The sequence below is a fragment of the Osmia lignaria genome, chromosome 13 (genome assembly GCF_051020975.1).
Source record: "Osmia lignaria lignaria isolate PbOS001 chromosome 13, iyOsmLign1, whole genome shotgun sequence".
NCBI lineage: Eukaryota > Metazoa > Arthropoda > Insecta > Hymenoptera > Megachilidae > Osmia > Osmia lignaria.
Window position 1 is genome coordinate 7,960,928 of NC_135044.1, and position 19,274 is coordinate 7,980,201.

A 19,274-nucleotide genomic window follows, 5' to 3' on the forward strand; every position below is an offset into this window, starting at 1 on the left:
ATTGTGGTATGTTTAAATAAAATATTGTAAAATAATTAATCTATAATTAGTCTTAGTAAGGATTAACAGTATTATACTTAATATAACTTTGAATAATTATTAATCAACATGCAAGCTACTGAAGAATTTCCTTTTCCTTTTTCTCCATATTCCATTCAAGTTCAATTTATGAAAGAATTGTATAATTGTTTGGAAAATGCTAAGTTGGGAATCTTTGAAAGTCCAACTGGTACTGGTAAATCCATGTCAATTATCTGTGGTGCTTTAAAGTGGCTTTTGGATCATGAAGAACTACAGAAGAACCAATTGACCGCAGCAATTTCTAATCTTGATGAAAAAATAAAAAATTGTACCAATTTATCTAATAATTGGTTCTCTGTACAAACTGAACAAATACAGTTAAATAAGGAGAAACAATTGCTTCAAGCAAAGTTAAATAGTATTCTTCAATATGAGCATAAGAAGAATAATCTAAAAGAAGCAACTAAAAATGTAAACAGAAAGAAGAAATTACATAGTCAGAGTAATATAAATCGTATAAAAAATGAAATTGATATAGAAAAGAAGGAGTCAGCTGATGAACTTAATGATAAAGAAACCAATATAGAAGAAGAGATACTTTTGGATGATATAACGCAGCATTCAGAAAGTTCTGAGGATGAAGACAAAGAGGAAGAAGAAATTTTTGAGAATACTAAAATCTTTTTTTGTTCTAGAACTCATTCACAATTATCACAATTTATAAGAGAAATCAAGAAAAGTCCTTATTCAAAAAATGTATCTGTTGTTCCATTGGCATCTAGGTAGCTCATTATTTGTTTTTGAATAAAGTTCAAATATTTTGAAGAGACTAATTTCTCTACAAGGTTTTACTAATAATTTTAGGCAAAATTATTGTATTAATAAAAATATAAGAAGACTAAAGCATCAAAGTTTAATTAATGAACAATGTTTACAATTACAAAAGAAGAAAGCTACTGTTAAAGAGGAGAAAGATGTTAAAAGAAAGAAAGTAGCAACTAGTTGTCCCTTTATGCCAGGAAATCAGGATTTACTGATAGGGGAAACAGTAATAGAAATTCAGGATATTGAAGAGATTGTACAAAAGGGAGAAGATCTGAAAACTTGTCCATACTATGCATCAAGAAAAGCTATTCCATGTGGTCAGTTAATATTAGTGCCATATAATTCTGTATTGCATAAAAATACTAGAATTAGTTCAGGAATTAATTTAAAAAGAAATATATTGATAATTGATGAAGCCCATAATTTACTTGAGGCTATTGAAAAAATGCACAGTGTTATGATTACAGGCAGAAATTTATTGCACTGTTATAGTCAACTTTCACAATATTTAAAGAGGTAATAAATTATTTTGATGATTATTATTACAATTATTATCTATTACTAAAATTAATAATATAAATTTTAGGTATCAAACTTTATTTTCTGCAAAAAATTTTCTATACCTTAATCAGTTAAGCTTTTGTTTAAAAAAGCTTTTAACTATTTTTGGAGCTACTACAAAATCAAATCCTGATGACGTTATAAGTGCAGAAACAACGTCAAAGTCTTACAAAATAGAAGAATTTGAAATAAAAACAGAAATTGATACAATAAATATATTCGAGTTGTTAAAATTTATTAAAAATTCTCGGTTAAGTCATAAATTACAAAGCTTTGTAGAACAATATGAGAATAATGTAAAAATCCATAGTCATGATGTAAAAAAATCTGGTATAAAGCAGTTTTTAAATTCTATTAAAGCTAAACCTGCAGAATGCAGTACATCTGATACAGTCACAGCATCAGTGAATGAAGAACAATCAAATAACCCTTTAATATTAATAATAAGTTTCTTAGAGTGTTTACAAAATAGATGCACTGATGGACGCATATTTCTTGCTCCTTGCTCAACTATTGGACAAAGTATTATAAAATTCCAGTTATTAAATCCAGCAGCACATTTCCATGACATTAGTAAGCACACAAATTTAAAAATATCGGTATTATTAATCAATCATTTTATGTGAAATTGATTTTTAATTGATAATTATTGATAGTTCAAGATTCTAGAGCTGTAATATTAGCTGGTGGAACAATGGCACCAATGAATGAATTTACAGAGCAGTTATTTATAGCAGCAGGTGCTGAATCTGAAAGAATTGTTACATTTTCATGTGATCATGTAGTTCCTCAAGAAAATATAATATGCTCAGTTGTAACTCATGGTCCTACAGGTGTTGAATTTGAATTTAATTTTCAAAATCGACAGAATACAAAATTGGTAAAGACTACTTTATAGCATTGCAACATAAATAGTGCTAATAAATCAGGTAACAAGAAGTAATGATAATAATGTGTTTCAGTTAGATGAGTTAGGGAGAGCTTTATTAAATTTATGTAATATTGTACCCGCTGGCATTGTAGTATTTTTACCCTCTTATAATTTCGAGGAATTAGTGTACAAGCACTTAGAAAAATCTGGTATTATAGCAAAAATTTCGGTAAAAAAATGTGTTCTTCGAGAACCGAAATCATCTTCTCAGGTATTGTCTTCATTTACTTATAAGCTTCAATATAAAATATTTGTAGAAGTTGTACATGTTTAATGAATTATAAATTCTAGGTCAATGAAATTTTGGAACGATACGCAGTTCATATAGAAAGACCGAAAAGTCCACAAAATGGTTCATTATTATTTAGTGTAGTAGGTGGGAAACTAAGCGAAGGATTGAATTTTTCTGATAATTTGGGAAGATGTATTATAGTTGTAGGAATGCCTTATCCAAATATTAAATCATTAGAACTACAAGAGAAAATGAGATATTTAAATGAAAATGTTGTATGTATATGTTTTCTTTCTTATTACAACAAATTGAGTTACCCAATACAATACACATTGTACTATATTTATATATTTTTTGTTTTTTTATTAGAAACCAAATGCTGGTCAAAGTTTATATGAAAATTCATGTATGAAAGCAGTCAATCAGTGTATTGGACGAGCAATTCGACATATCAATGATTATTCGACGGTAATATTATTAGATAAACGTTATTGTCATAAAACGAAAGCTCTTCCACAATGGATTCAACGTACTTTAATGATTCATAATAGTTTTGGTAGCATGATTGGTGCTATGGCTAAATTTTTTAATAAAAAGAAGCAAGTAAAAGTAACAAACAATAGTATTTAGTAATATATTAACCGCACAACGACGCATTATATTCAAGGTATTTATGTATTTTACGTAACAATATATAATTATAATCGATAACAATTTAACAGATAAGCATGCATACAAAATTGAAGACATGTTACATATAATTTCTAAGACATACTTCAAATTTGTATGTTAAATCATGACAATAAATTTGACCAGGGTACAGTATAGAACATGGAAAATGTGACTGAAAGCAATTAATTTTGTGTATTAATTAAATAGTATCTCATTTTACAAGTTTTATATGTTACTTTTTATATACTTACATGATGTATCGCATTAGGGTAATTTTGTGGTTGAATGCTAAAAGCACAGAACTTTTTATATTGACTTCCTCGTTTTCCTAAAAGAAATTCCAACTTTTTTGGTATTGCTATTATTTTTTTATATTGTCTTTTTGATTCTTCTTCATCATCTTCATCACTTTTATAACTTTCAACATATTCATTTTCATTGCTCTATAATAAAATATATATTACAAATCTAGATATAACTTATTCAAGATATAACAAATATTTACATCTTCTAACAAATCATAGTTCTCCGAATATTCTGAAATAATTTGAGGTGGTAAGTGTCCTCCAGTATAAAACTGTAATCCACGTTGATCTGAATATACTTCTAAGACACTAAAATATAGTATTCGAAAATATAGTATTATTTAATAAAGATTGATGCATATAATGTATATTCATGTATACCGTCCACTTTTTACATGCCAAACTTTAGCAACAAATAAACTGCCAGATTGTTCATTTTTTGTAACACAAAGATTGTGGTCATAGCCTTCACCAGGAGGTACCTATGAATTAAATAAATACTTTACTGTTTTAAATTTTATTAAAGATACCGTAATATTTAGTAATTTGATACTTTTTCCATATAATCTCCTAAAACTCTCGGTATTCGAAAGTCCATAACTGTTCCAGCTACACCACGTATAGCACCTGTAGGAACTGGGTCGGTATAGTCTGCAAATGTCCAACGATCACAGTTTAATAATACTTTATGATTTTTTAGTTCTGTTTCTCCAGCATCCTGTTAAATTTTACATGCTTATTTAAATACACATTTTAAAATATGTTATTACTTACATGTCCAGCTAAATTGAACATAGAACCATGTGATAAGTTCACTATTGTTGGTTTAGAAGTTGTTGCTCTCATACAAATATTTAATTTATTGTCTGAAGTTAATTTAAATCTTATTGTAGTTAACACTGCACCTGGATAGCCTTCTTCCCCATCTGGACTTAAGTAACTCATAACAACTGAGCATCCAGCAATGTATGAATCCCATACTTTACGGCCAAATCCATTTGTCTAATAAAATAACATAGAAATGGTTTACTATTTATATACATATGGATAATACAAGTAATGAGTTTACTCCTCCATGCAAATGATGTTTCTTATTAAAATCGTTTTTTGTTAATTCATAATCTTTGCCTCTAATAGTAATCTGTCCATCTTTAATACGATTTGCACATCTGCCTAATATACAACCAATAAATGGATTTGTTATTGGATTTATATATGCTATAAAATTGAATTATATTATAAACATTTACTTAGTTTATAATGGTATGAGTATAAAATTATACCTTGTAGATCATCAAAACCGAGAACAATATCAGAAGAGTACCCATATTTGTCTGGACATTTTAAAGATACAATTGTAGCACCCCAAGTGATAAGAATAACTTCCATGCGATTGGAATTTGCCATGGTATAAGATTTTACTGGTTTTGGTACAGAATCAATAAATACTTGATCCTCTTTGTTTTCTAATTATTATAATTCATTATTAGTTTCAATGTAATGTTACTTTTAGGAAAGAAAATAATTTATGTGGTTACCATTCCATATTTCTCCAAATATTCCTTCTGTAATAGTAATATTTTTGCAATTACAGCTATGAAAATCCATATTTCTCACATCATTCTGCTTAATACAATAAGATTTAAATGTTTCATAAAATGAAATGTTAATTATGATATTATTAACACAATAATTTTCACTTCTTGAAGATGAAAAGTAATGTAAAATGCATTCTTTTTTTTTTCATTTAGGCTTTAGACAGTAGAAAATCATTTGATTTTCAAATATATAATATATGTATAAAGGCAAATACGTGAAAATGTAATAAGAAAAAAAAATTGATTTATTTTTTATGTTATTTGAAATGATTTATTAATAATAATAAGGCATCACCTACAATTTGTGATGCTTCAATGTTACAGTGATTGTAGTAATTAATATAATATATACTCCGGTTACTATTTATAATTTATATAATTAATATTTATAGAGTAATGTACAATGCTTGGAAAAATACATGAATTTTTCGTGTAAATCAGACACCACATTGATACAGTTCCCATTCAATTTTTTGGGTATGCACTGTTACATTTAAACCTGTTAAGTAAAAAATTGAAGACATTTGTTATTGCATTTTTTTAATGAAATAACTTCTTCTAATTTTGTATAACAAAATGAATAATTGTTATTCCTTTTTTCATATTAGATCATCCTGTTTCTTCTTCTGTTTATACATGTTAATGGTCATGCAGTACCTAATATCTTTGTTTGGCAAACTATATTTACCACAGAAAACTTTGAAGTTTCTATAACTCCTTATAATTGTTGTTAGAATTATATTACATAAAAGATTTCTTTTTTTAAGCTTTGGGTTCTGCATTTCATTATTTTCAAGGCGCACACCAAAGCAGTCACTTTTTACTTAAATACACGTGGAACACATTGCACTTAGCTTATTAGTAGTATTCTTACAACTATGGAGTAATTTAAAATTTAAATAAATTGCTAGTAATTACGAATTTACGGGTTGCAGTACATTCTACGTCCTCTAAGTTCATATATTACAAAGAAATACTGACAAAGAATTAATTTCACATATGAATATCAAATAATAAATGAACTGTGATAACTCCTCAATATCGGTTACATTTAAATGTGATTAGGAATAACAAAATTGTTTAGTATATTTTACATGAAATAAACATATAAAGAATAGAGGAGATAACACAGTAAATATAATTTGTGTACAGTAAAAGCACACTTCATAATTATCTTCTTGGTCATAAGTGTCATTGTACAAATTACTAATTTATAAGCTGCATGCAGTTTTAGTGTAACTTGAATGAGAAGATATTTACAATTTAAATTTATATTGAAAGAAACACATTCAGAACAACAATATTTGGTCGCATTAATTAGCTTAAAAAAGAAGAAAACAATCCTAAATTTAATAAAAGATAACTTAAGTTTTGTTGCATATGAATTAGAGAATGGATTTAATGTTATTAGTATATGTGCTAAATTACTTTTTACATAGTTGTTCTGAACACTGTTTCCTTATACATTTTTTCTACTAGATAAACATATAGTCTATAAATGGTCTTTAATGAAATACAAAACTGAGTTCTTCTTCTTACTTTTAGCTAAAGAGTTATAATATATAAAAAATAAATATAGCTTAGACTAGCACTGTTGGCGATCATACGCCATTACATAATTAATAGTTGATAGCTGCCTAATATTATGTTTTGTATAAGTTATTGTTACTATCAACAATTATTGATATTAGTTAGCATTCTAAGACTTCATTAAATATTTCTCAATTACCTTGGAAGCATTTTCAATTTTTTTGTTGCTCTTAACGTATTAAGTACATGATACTAGCACCGCAAAATATCTTTGTACAACATAGAAAGGCATATCCATGAAATATTTACTCTATGTCTTTAATAACATCATAAATATTTCAGTCAACTGATTAATTATCCTTACTTATGAAAGATTTCACAAATTGAACTTTGAATTGAACATTCAACATTGTATGTAATCAATTTTTATATAATATTAGTTCCAATTAAATAGAGTATTTTAAGAAAGACTCAATTGTCTTTGCAGTATATTCAATTAATTGTTCTTTGGAAAATTCTGAGTAAAGTATTTCAAATATTACATAACAAAAGAAACTATTAGAGATCAAAATTGATACTGCACACTGAGAAAAGATTACATTGTACATATCAAATAAATATTAGAAATTACCAAAAAAATACTTTTTCAAAGTTTATCTCTTTTTTCTTTTTGTAACTCTACTGTATTTTATGTACATTGAGACATATCCTACAATACTGATTATCATTCAGGAAATCATTATAAAAAACATATAGTTTTTGAAACAAAACTATCGCTTTTTCATTTTACATGATGTTAATGAGATAAATGAGTTATTTTGATACCGTATAACGGCGTAGAATATACGCAACAAGTAAATAAATTTGTTGTTTTGATTAGTTTACATAAGTTTAATTCAAATAGTTTGTTAGTTGTTATTCTTTGCTGAACCAATAAATTAAACATATTCACAAATAAGAAATTAAGTTTAGCTCATTTTGTTTTCATATTTGTGAAAATACAGAATATAACTCAGAATAGAGGGTTTACAAGAATTGATTTTTTCCCCTTTTTTATGATTAAATGAAAAAAGGAAAAAAAATTTACACTTTTTCAAGACCCGGTATCCTGATTATATATTAGTATCTTAAGTAAGTAAAAAATAATTTCTGGGACATTCTCGTGCACTTAGAAATCTGAGAAATATTTTAAGTATACTTTACACAACGTGACCGATATAAAGGAATGTATGAACTATTCTTACATCATTAAGCAAACAATAACTGTTCTCGATACTTGTATGTACAATGATGATTATGTATATGGAGTGTTTTTGTTTTAAAATAATTTTGAAAGTATATCACACCTTAGACAGCTACATATGTATGTAGTTCTTTATAGGTAGACTAAACATGTTAGACACTTTTCTACAGGTACGCCAATCACTTGAATGCATACTTGTTTTTACATATAAAAGAAGTGTTACTTTTAATCATCATAGCGTATTAAATATAGTCTATCACGTTGCTAACTCACAAATGCATTAAAATTTCTACTGTACAAATTTTTCACACGTGTATCTAGTGCCATGGTATTTGTATAAAAATTGAAGAATAATAAAACTGTACATGAAACATGACAATTTAATGGCAACAGAAAAATGTAATTCATTGTAGATCTCATAGGATCTCATTATAGAACTTAGGAAAATATTGTGATTTAAAAAGAAGTTACTATATTGTCTATCGTTTACAATATAAAATTTGTGTAATCATAAGGAAAATTATAAACAGTTTTGTTGAACTATCATCAATGTTTTCCTAATTATGTTTCATTGTACAATTATTCAACATTCAATTAATTTATCAGTCACAAAAAAGTTTGGTGGAATGTAAATTTGCTGTTAACATTAATAATGATATAATCAAAGGAATAATAATGTTTCATTTCTCTGAAGTAGCATTAGATGAACAAGTCAATGAAATATAATTCAATTCTTAATATTTAAAAAAAGGGGATTAATATCGTTTTCAACTGTTTAATATAACAATTACGTATATATTATCTTATATACGATTTCTCTGAGAACATTTGAATTAAAATATTTATTTTTTGTCTCAAATGTTTTAGATGATCATGAGAATGATAGAAATATATAGTATTTACATGTTCAATGCTAACAGCAGATGCATAATGTGCGGAATGTATGAATAAAATATTTGTAATACATAAAGTAGAATTTAAATAACGTTTTATAATGTTGCATATTACCATGTAATTCTGGCATTCATACTATTCCTACAAAACGTACATGAGACATACCAGTTCTTCACCAAAATTAAAAACAGTCTAATTGAATATAAGAGTCTTTTATAAGGATATCTCAGTATTATATATATAATATATATATATATATATATATGGAATGTTAAACTCTTACTGTACTCAATGACCTGCATTAATACATGATAAAATCTTTTGCAGGAGGCAGTGCTTTGACAACGTGCATCGCTGTATCTTCTATAGTTACAATGATTTAATAAATTTCTGCTGCGTTATGTACTCTTCAATTTCGTATCGTTTGTAATTGAATATTACTTTCAAGATTGACAAATTCTTTAGAGCGTTATTTTTTATTATGTTCACGATTTTAAATAAGCCAATGCTATGACAAAAATTCTCTTTCTAATTCAGAAATACTTGGTTTTCTACCTCTATTTATTCGTCGATTAGCTTGCAACGGAACAGTAGCGTCTTGAGTTTGTCCATGTACAGGAATATCAAGTAATGTTTCTCTGTGCTCACGCGATACTCCATCTCTATCAAATGTCACCGGAGAAAATCGAACCCTACTTATAGAAATTTGACTATCTTTAGCCGAAACGTAACTAGAGTCCTCGGATGTCAGAGAATCTGGTGGAGTAGGATTTGTTGGTGTACCCGAACCTGAATTATTTTTGCTAACACTTTTATTCGGAGAATTATACGAATAATTTGATCGTTTCAAGCTTGATCGTAATCGGTTAACTACTTCTAAATTACTCGGTCTATCTCCTGAATTTGAATTTGAATCATGAGAATTCTGACGCGTTAATAATTGTGAACCATAATCGTGATTAAGCATACTGGGGCTATACGTTCCTACGTTGGAAATAATAGCTGAAGATCGTTGATAATAATGTCCAGGTGAATACAAAGAATAATCGTCCTCGTCTTCCAAGCGAAACGTTGGATTAATGTTACTTTGACTCGATGTGCTCGCGTTTGAGACATTTGATGAAGTACGATGGTGGGTGTACGAAGGAAGCCTCGACACTGGTCGAGCTGGACTGTTTATACTGCTCGGATTATCATAAGCATGTGGAAATTCAGGGCATTCAAGCATTCTATCACTGAGGAAGAGAAAAAGAGGTATTTAATATGGCTATCAATTTTCATTTTTATTATACTACTAATTTACTTACTGATAATCTGTAGGTACAAAATACGTTGGTTCTGGTGGTCTATAATATTCTGGTGGAACAACGGTGTATACAGGAGGTCCATAGTCTGGAAAAGGTGCAACATTACCCATGTATATTGTTGGTACTCTTTCCATCCTATCAACCCTTCCTGTCTCGTGAGTGTACACATCTTCATTACTCGTACTACTACTCTTTCTCCTAGGACTTGGCGTTGGTGCATTCGAACTTGTACTGCTTGCATAATGTTGAGGTGAATCAGTAAATCTTAAGGGTTTGTCAGGCATAACACTGGGTGGAAGGCCAGGTGCTATACCACCCATGTTACTCAAAAATGGCCTATAATTACAATAAGTGTTTTTATAATTTAACAAATACATCAAGAATATTATGATTTCGTACCTGTAATGTCTTGCTGGTCCATGATACGTGTTATGAGGATATCCACTACTGGAACTAAATTCGTAATCAGGTCCAAGATGACCCGAATTACGATTTGATCCGGTGTCTGCTTGGAACCACCATCGTGGTGGTTCATCTTCACATTCACCAAGCCTTGGATACAGTCTTGGATGAATTGGAGATATGTTTGACATTCTTACATCGTATCCAGTTGCTACTCCAGCTAACATAGCCGCAATATTGTATAAAACCAGCTCTATTATGCTTAACTTTGGTTTCTTCATTTCTCCATTATAAAGAGTTGGCATTGGTACAGGCATTGGCATGATGTAAGGTCCGGTTAATCCAGGTTTCAAAGGATAATCTGATGTTACCCAGTCAGTTGACAGATCAGGTGGTAGAGCCGGATAATCTACAAAAACAGATTTCTGAAATAATAATTTTGGTACTGCTGCATATTTATAGAAAAAGAAAGAAAAAAAAAAATAGATTTAGAATTATAGAATACAATTTCAATTTCTATTTTCCTATATTTCACAATACAAAATAGATTCAAAATATGATGATTACTATTACTTTTTATCTCTTCTTACCTTTATATATAATTTTTAAAAACCTTGCATTACAAGTATTACAATAACTTTTAAATAAACAGTTTAGTATAGTTACTACATGCTTATTTGTTAAATTATTTATAACTATTTGTGTATATAAGCGCAATGTGTCACATGCATCATATTAAAACACTACATGCCACATTCTTATTTCAACTAATCTTATTACTAGTGGTTCTTAGAAAGCTTTTATATTATTTTCTAAAAACACTACTAATCATAAAGCATAAAACCCATATTTTAAAAGTAACTAAATTTATTAAAAAATAATGGAACTTTGAAAATAAGATAGAGTGTAAAAAAGGGAAGAAATATTTAAAACAATAAGCATTCGCTATAACTAACTTTGGAGAATGATTCCTCTTTTTTTATTTTAAACTTTGTTTTTTCTCTTGATTTTAATTATTTATTTCTTCAATACAAGTATGCGAATATACAAAATTTGTATTGGAACTGCTTTACATCAATGGTTCTTCATAAATTATGTACAAAATAGGAATATGAAACAATTAATGGAATACTTTTATAAATGACATTGGAATCTTAGGGCAAGAATAGGACCAAACCCAATCTTGATAGTTAGGATCCTACTGGAAGCATGCAAAAGGATTCTTTTACGCTCGATTATATTGGCAAAGAAAACAATATAAAAACACTAATACGCATAACAAACTATCATCTATTGTTTATTGCATCTTTAGTTAGTCAATTAATTGAAACAAATATAAAAAAATGAATTCATTTTCTTATAAAATGTTGGAAATGTGTTTGAAATACAAGTACAAATATAAAGTGCACAAGATATATAAGTTTTTTTTCTTTTAAATTGACTAAACATTACCATAAACCGAGCGTAAAAATTCAGAAAACGAAAAAACAAAATTCAACGTGTCCAACTGAAAAGGTTTTATTGAAAAAATTTCTATTTCTAAATACAAGTGTGCGTGTCGCTCCATGTGTTGTATGTGACGTGCGCGAAATTTTTGAATCTAAAAAATGTCGAAAATCTACCATAATACAAAAAAATTGGACAGAATAATTAACAAAATATGAAATTAATTTAAAATGTGTGTTTAAAGCAACAAAGGAAAAAAATACAACTCTACTTTCACACTTAAAACGTAATGCTCTCTACAATAATTTTGTAATTTTGATCATGTTGTACAAAAAAATACAATTTTTGGGAAACGCTCCTAAATAAAAAAGAAAAAAAAAAATCAATTTTAATCCAGAACTTTTGGTTGTAATGGCAGAAGCACATGATTTCTTTTCACATAGTAAAGGACTGTTAGCTCTGCTTTGTTAGAATGTTATATACTTTAGATAACATCAGAAAAGAACCAACACCAGAAAGATTGCATTTACATTTCATGTACTCATTAAATTACAGTTCAAAATATGAAATTCTTATAAATTTAAATTAAATTATAAATAGTTTTTAGATTATTGCAGGGTACAGATATTACCCTTTATTAAAATATTCTAAAATAATATATATTCGCTATGTAATTTGATAGACATTTGTATCGTATTAAAATTAATCAACAGAACCACCAATTTATGTGGAAATGAATTTTGTTTATATGTTGAGAACTGATTTCATTGATAAATCATCTAATCTCTGATAAAATTTCAAATCCTATAAGATGGTATACACCGATAACTTATACCGCTCCAAACAATTCAACCAAATAAAATAATCTTAAACACAAATACTATCAATATAAAAATGTGGGAACATAGTTTGTCTTTAAATGTTTGCAACTGTACATGTGTCGTTCAAATATATGCATATAATGGGGATACTTTTTTCTTTCTCTCTAAACATCAATAAACATATGAAATCTAGCTAATTCATGCACTCCTATGAAAATAATTTTAAGCACAATCTATTCAGATACAATTTGTCAAAAGGAAAAGAAACAAAAAAAATTAAAAACAAACAAAACGAAATATAATATTTAAACGTGAACATGAAGAGGCATTGCCCATTTGAGATCTTTTACTTTGATTACAATGGAAAGAAGTTAAAAATATCATTTGCTGAGACCAGCTGTGATATAGAAGAAAAATAAATAGGTCTCTTATGAAGTGTGAAACAGTTGCGCAACAATATAAAGAGACTTACGAGTGGGATAGATGCTTTCCTCAGAAACGCCTGCAGTAAAGAAAATATAAGATTGTTACTAAAACATATAAAACAGAAAGAGGATATATTCGTAAAATGCTTTTGCAAATTGTACGTTCTATATGCAGATCTCTTTGTCTTTGAGAAATTACATCATTTATCACTTTTCTTCAAAGGTTTCTCGGTAATTTTAGGTGAGGCGTAAATAATACTATTCACATCTTCGGAACTTCGATGCGAAGGAGCATCCCTTAGCGATTCAATTAGATTTCTCTTTTGTCCATAGTTCATTTGTGAAGTGTAACGCTCGCAATCCTGACTGTAACCAGGCGTCTGCACCATCGAATTGACATTATCAATGTCTTTATCACAGCTACGCAAATATTCGTTGCTTTTTGATTTATGATTTAAGGAGGAATTTAAATTGAAACTTTGATCTAATGGTGGAAGGGGTTGTTGCAAACGCGGCTCCGATACGCCGCTAACGGAATCAAAAGAGGTGGGAGATTTTTTACACTTGTTCTCTGGAAAGAAACTTAAGGAATTTTTTGAAACAGAACTGTCGTTCGAATGTTCCGAATCAAAGTTACAAAGTTCTGACTCGAGACTCTCGAAATCTATCCCCTCCCGCGAGTTAGCAGTCAAAAATTTCGGCATTCCACTATTTTGTTCAGAATCACGTTGACTAAATTGCGACATAGATATCGTATTATCTAACACGCTATATTCTACTTTAACAGCGGTGGTTTTATCGTCAAGTGCATCTCGACTTCCCCATGCTTTCATTTTATTGAATACTCTTAAAGGACTTTTAGAAATTCTTGACTTGTGCTGAGATTTTTTACCAACTGAATTCTCGGGACTCGACTCTAAACCATCTGTATCGTTAATCTTAATGGTAACAGAATTCTTTCGTTCTCCACTCTGCGGAGAATTTAACGAGCTTTTCCTTGATCCAGAGGGGGAGCGAAAAAAATCAGCAAAAGCAGCTAATCGTGATTCCGAGCTATCTCTACGTTTCGATTCTTTCGACTTACTTCTTTCACGTTTCTTCTTCTTTACACGTTTCGCAGTGCCAACCAAACTATTTGCTACGCTCTGTACAAAATTTGAAGAATGCGAGTGCTCCCAGTCACCGACTATATGCTTTTGACGTCTAGCTGACGAGGTTTTTAAAGTGTTCCTAGTATTAGATTTAGCAAAACTATCCATGGCAAAATGGTCCTCCGAAAAGTGAGTTTTATAATTATTCGTCGGTTTATTGTGCAAAACCACAGACTCGTAAATATCGTTATCGACGATAACCGAATCTTCACCTATATTGCAAGGTGGGCAGCTTTGACTTTTCAGAATGTTGTTAGAATTTTCTGGAATGTTGTTACAACTATATCCTGGCTGATTGTCTATCAAATTATTTGCTGAGGAGTACAACTTTCTGGAGGAGGGGTTACCTATTTCTTGAAGAAGCGGGGAGCGATGTGCCAACAGGGCGGTACGCAGAGGTGTCTTTTCAAGATCTGGAGCAGAACGAGACCACCGCTTGCCACCTGGAGATGCAGGATTTGGTGGCTGTGTGATAATAGCCCCGCGCTCGCGTTGGTGGAGTGTTGACGGTCCCCAAGTCTTACCCTTCACTCCATCTGCTGGTACTAAAGGAGGAAGACAAAAAACAAAACGCTACTCACTACGATACTTGTTTTCCCTCCTTACCCTAGACACTTTTTTTTTCTCAATTTTATATACGTTTTAAAATAACAAAGCTGTTTTATATGGTTTGTAACAATATTTTTACGTATCAGAAAATTTGGAGCATCGAATAGATAAGAAAATTTATAAAATGATTTTACTATTAAATGATATTAAATGTTTGAATTCTGAATTTCTATAATTTCTTTTTTACAAAAAGAAAGAAAACATAACATAAATTATGTACATGTATTTATGTGTTTTTTTAACAAAAAAAAAAAAAAAAGAAAATTATCAAAATATATTTAATTATTCACACCATGCCAATAAATATCAAGATTAAATTAAAACAACGTGTCTACAAAGCGCAAACATTGTGATTCAAATTTCTCGAAAATACTGAAAAATATCTCAGGGCAAAATCATTCATACTGAACAACACGTAATCATAATTGTGAACTACTAACAAGTTTTTAAAATAAATTACTTACACGCAATTGCACGTAATCTTGGAATACTAGGCGAGCCTGGTGGGCTATTCGGTCGTGATGGATTTCGCACTTTTCCCCGATCCAATGCTGTATGTTGAACCGTTATCGTGTGACGAAAATCTATGAAAATAAAAATACATTTACATTAATTAATTGGTTCATCATTGTGATGCTTATAATTTTTTAATATGCTCACCAGACGGAGCACTTATATTACTCCCAGGTTCTTTTTTATTGAACTTTAATCTCGACTTCTTGAATTTTCCACGCCTCTTGTTTGGTGTTGGAGTATTTTGTTGTTGAATTATCATTACTGTAAGTTCCCGCTCTAATAAGTCTATCTCACGAGCAGCTAGTTCTTGTTCTCGCTGTCTCAAGTTTTCTTCGTGTTGTCGTTGTTGTACTTGTGCTTTTGTCAATTCTTCTTCTCTACAGCGCAATTCCTAATTGATAAAAATATAAAGGAATTGAATAAAAAAAAAGTTTATGAATTAAGGAGTCATGATTTGTTGCTAAATTTATTTCAAAAGTTAAAAATAAGAAGCGGTCAAGCTATGCTTTGCTATTAGAATTAAAGACAGTCATTAACTTCAACAGTAGCTATACATTATCTTACCTCTTCTAACGATCTGCATGCCTTTGTATAGCATTTAAAAGAATGATGATATATGTATATATATATATATATATATATATTATTATGTACTAGTTTATTTCTATAAAATAAAAAAATTTAGATCGTGTACCTTTTCCTTCATGCGCAATCCATGAAGAACTTGTTCAATTTCAAGCCTCCAATCTTCTTGCATCGTATGAAATGATTCATGCGGTGTTGCTGCAAATGCACTACGTACTTCATCTAGTGCTACTAGAATCTCAGCAAATCCCGGCCTCGAATGACTATCAGATGCCCAACATGCTAAATAAATACATATTTGTCGTTTCAGTTTTAAAATATTTATATTTTTGAATGTTAATATTTTTGTGTAACAATATACCTTCCATCAAAAACCTCCAAGGTTGAGGACAAGTTGATGGAATGGGCAATGTAAGTTTATTTACAGCAACGCCATACGCTACAGCTAAAGCATCTATTCCTTTATAAGGAGTTTCACCAGTTAAAAGTTCCCATAAAAGCACGCCGTAACTACAAATATAAAAATGTATTAGAAGAGAAGAAACAATTGTATTAGCGAAGAAAATTTCGAAGGATAAGTATTATTATAATTGAAGTGATATAGGAGGTACATCAAACTGACCTCCAAACATCACTGGCTTTACTGAAAGTACTCTTTTTAATAACCTCTGGTGCCATCCAAGCATATGTGCCTGCTGCTGACATGCGAGTTGTCTTATAAACTTCCCTTGCTAATCCAAAGTCAGTTATTTTCAATGTTTTATACTGTAGATCATCATTTTCTATAGGTTCACTCAATAACACTGTTATGAAGAAAAGTAATATATTATTAAAAATACAAATATGTAATTAAAAATCTTCGATATACTAATATTTAATACATACCATTAGAACTTTTTAGGTCCCTGTGAATAAGACTTATAGGAGCTTTATTGTGAAGGTAGTCCATGCCACGGGCAATTTGTATTGCCCAATCAACAAGTACATCAGGCCTGATTTTTCTACCACTAAGAACCCTGTTCAAACTACCACCTCGTGCGTATTCCATTACAAGACACATATTTGGCATTTTTAAACAAACCCCCTCTAATTGCACAATGTTCTCATGTTTCAGTAACCAAAATAATTTTGCTTCTTGTCGAACATTTTCTAATGTCACACTTGGCTCTTCGTCTGGATCCTGGCGAGCTGCTTTAACAGCTACTTCGTGTTTCTGCCAGAATCCTCTAAAATATTATACAGAATTATGAATGTTAATTTTTATAGCTTATCAATATCTGTTGTATTTAAAACATTATGAAATGAGATTAAATACCTATAAACTTTCCCAAATCCACCAACCCCTATTACTTCTTCTAATTGTAACTCTTCAAAATCGATTTCAACCGGTTGAACTTTGTCAATCACCGATGAAACTCGATCGATGCTATCTGCTTCTGCAACAAAATTGGCTGGAAAAATACCAACTTTTCCATGAATTTTTCCAGTCCACCATCCTTCATCACCTGAGATTTTTGAATCCTTAGATAGAACCTAATGTGTCAAATAAAGCACATATGTACTTGGCTATTCTTATGTAAAATTATCACTTTACAGATACCTATGAAGAAAGTTACCTCGACTGTTTCACCTCTTTGTAAAGATAACTCATCTTCGCCTTGGGCAACGTAATCGAATAATGCAGTGAAAATTGTTGAACTATTGTCTTGTCTTGATTGAGAAGAGGAATGTGTACCATGAGATGGACTAGTCTGTTGAGAAACAGTTCTTGCAGTACCACCACTATGCGTATCAGAAACACTGCTATCAGACATATTGTTGCTGGATGCGCGTCCATACAAATATCCGTAACTAGAATACAAAGTTTTGATCTATGGTATCAGATTTTTTTACCAGTACAAATTATGCAATATATTTTATATACCTTGTGGAATGATTATTTGTTCTACTATTATGTTGATATCGTGGAGATGAATTGGCTGTGCTAGTACTATGGGAATTAGAGGAGCCATTCTCTGGATGAAGTAGAAACCGCTCGCTCCGATGACGAGCATCCGGTTGTCCGTGGTCCATCAAGGTAGACAAGCCTCTTGCCGATAGCCCGGCTGGCGGCATATGGCCTTACACTCTTCTTAATCTTTTCCTTTCTGGAAATTACACCTTTTTGTCTTATAACCTTCGTGCAATATTTATCAGTCAAAGCACAAATAATATAGAACACTTCTGATGTATTATTAGTTCTTCCAAAGAGAAACTGAACAAACATGTATAAGAAGTCTATATCCACCTTGTATTATTTTTCCACCACTATACACATCCTTACACATTTCACATTTCTTTTCTACATATTTGTCAAAATCATAAATGATACACGAATGTGAAACAGTTCTTTCATGTTTCGGTAATAATTTAAATATACACAGAGAATTTACAAGAAAAATGTGGGGTGAGAGGAGGTGATCACCACCACTAACACCCCATGCATAAAAACACTTTAACGATGACCGGCATTTTGATTCGCGAGTCCGACAACAACGCGGTGAAGAATTTGTGATTTTTCCACGCAAATCACACTTCTACTAGGTGCATTATAGATAAAATTTCAGAATAGTAGAAAAATGCTCGATATGCCATAAAACCACTCGGGAGTCTCGCGTCGGGGTGTGTATACCCACAAGCCACTGTTGACGAGACCGATTCTTTTCATTGAATCGGCACTAGGAGCAATGTACGCGGGTTGTGTAGAGTTTAAAGCGACGCGTTTGCCTCCCCGAGGACACGACGCTTCGCGTCAGCCCGCACAACGCACGATGATTCCACATTTAACGATAGAAAACCAGGCAGCACTCATAGCAATAACCTAATGGTCGCCATGTTTCGTTTGACGGCCCCACCGTTGACGTGATATATTCGATCACGATTCATAGAGAGAATGTTTGAAAGGTTGCTTCATGTTGTTTCAACCACTTAAGGTTCATTCACAATCACGTGATTGCCAAGTTACTTAAGAAAATATTCTCTTAGAGACTAAAATTTATTAATTGAACTACACATTTGGATAAAGGATCAAATATTTTAACGTTACTATATGGCTTTTTGTTATATTATTTACTTTTTCGATGATTTTAATCGATACCGATAAACCCTTTATTTCAAGGTAGATCATAAGTGTTCGTATCTTATGGGAAATTATATACTTC

At 30.5% G+C, this 19,274-nt stretch overlaps 3 protein-coding genes across 4 annotated transcripts; 1 reads left to right on the forward strand and 2 right to left on the reverse strand.

The window, feature by feature from the left end:
* The first annotated feature begins 24 nt into the window (after window positions 1-24).
* LOC117602456 (ATP-dependent DNA helicase DDX11) lies at window positions 25-3,200 on the forward strand. Its single transcript, XM_034320506.2, has 7 exons — window positions 25-803; window positions 886-1,362; window positions 1,433-1,980; window positions 2,064-2,287; window positions 2,370-2,549; window positions 2,630-2,845; window positions 2,940-3,200. The coding sequence occupies exons 1-7, from the start codon at window positions 109-111 to the stop codon at window positions 3,198-3,200; spliced, it is 2,601 nt and encodes an 866-aa protein (XP_034176397.1). The 5' UTR covers window positions 25-108.
* A 73-nt stretch (window positions 3,201-3,273) lies between these two features.
* On the reverse strand, window positions 3,274-5,246 carry LOC117602458 (galactose mutarotase). Of its 2 annotated transcripts, none has more exons than XM_034320508.2 (9): window positions 5,086-5,246; window positions 4,831-5,013; window positions 4,617-4,720; window positions 4,322-4,549; window positions 4,101-4,265; window positions 3,929-4,029; window positions 3,748-3,856; window positions 3,494-3,685; window positions 3,274-3,414 (listed from the first exon to the last, which is right to left on the reverse strand). In XM_034320508.2, exons 1-9 carry the CDS (start codon window positions 5,153-5,155, stop codon window positions 3,322-3,324), a joined length of 1,245 nt encoding a protein of 414 aa, XP_034176399.1. In that variant the 5' UTR covers window positions 5,156-5,246; the 3' UTR covers window positions 3,274-3,321. The 2 variants fall into 2 exon arrangements, with proteins under 2 accessions (XP_034176399.1, XP_034176398.1); XM_034320507.2 differs by having other exon boundaries at window positions 4,617-4,765.
* Window positions 5,247-9,320: 4,074 nt separating this feature from the next.
* On the reverse strand, window positions 9,321-18,980 carry LOC117602454 (mitogen-activated protein kinase kinase kinase 10). Its single transcript, XM_034320502.2, has 14 exons — window positions 18,362-18,980; window positions 17,999-18,221; window positions 17,691-17,925; window positions 17,390-17,607; window positions 16,960-17,300; window positions 16,697-16,877; window positions 16,436-16,584; window positions 16,184-16,356; window positions 15,634-15,880; window positions 15,438-15,557; window positions 14,712-14,909; window positions 10,519-10,930; window positions 10,120-10,455; window positions 9,321-10,047 (listed from the first exon to the last, which is right to left on the reverse strand). Exons 2-14 carry the CDS (start codon window positions 18,187-18,189, stop codon window positions 9,321-9,323), a joined length of 3,528 nt encoding a protein of 1,175 aa, XP_034176393.1. The 5' UTR covers window positions 18,190-18,221; window positions 18,362-18,980.
* Between the last annotated feature and the right edge of the window lie 294 nt (window positions 18,981-19,274).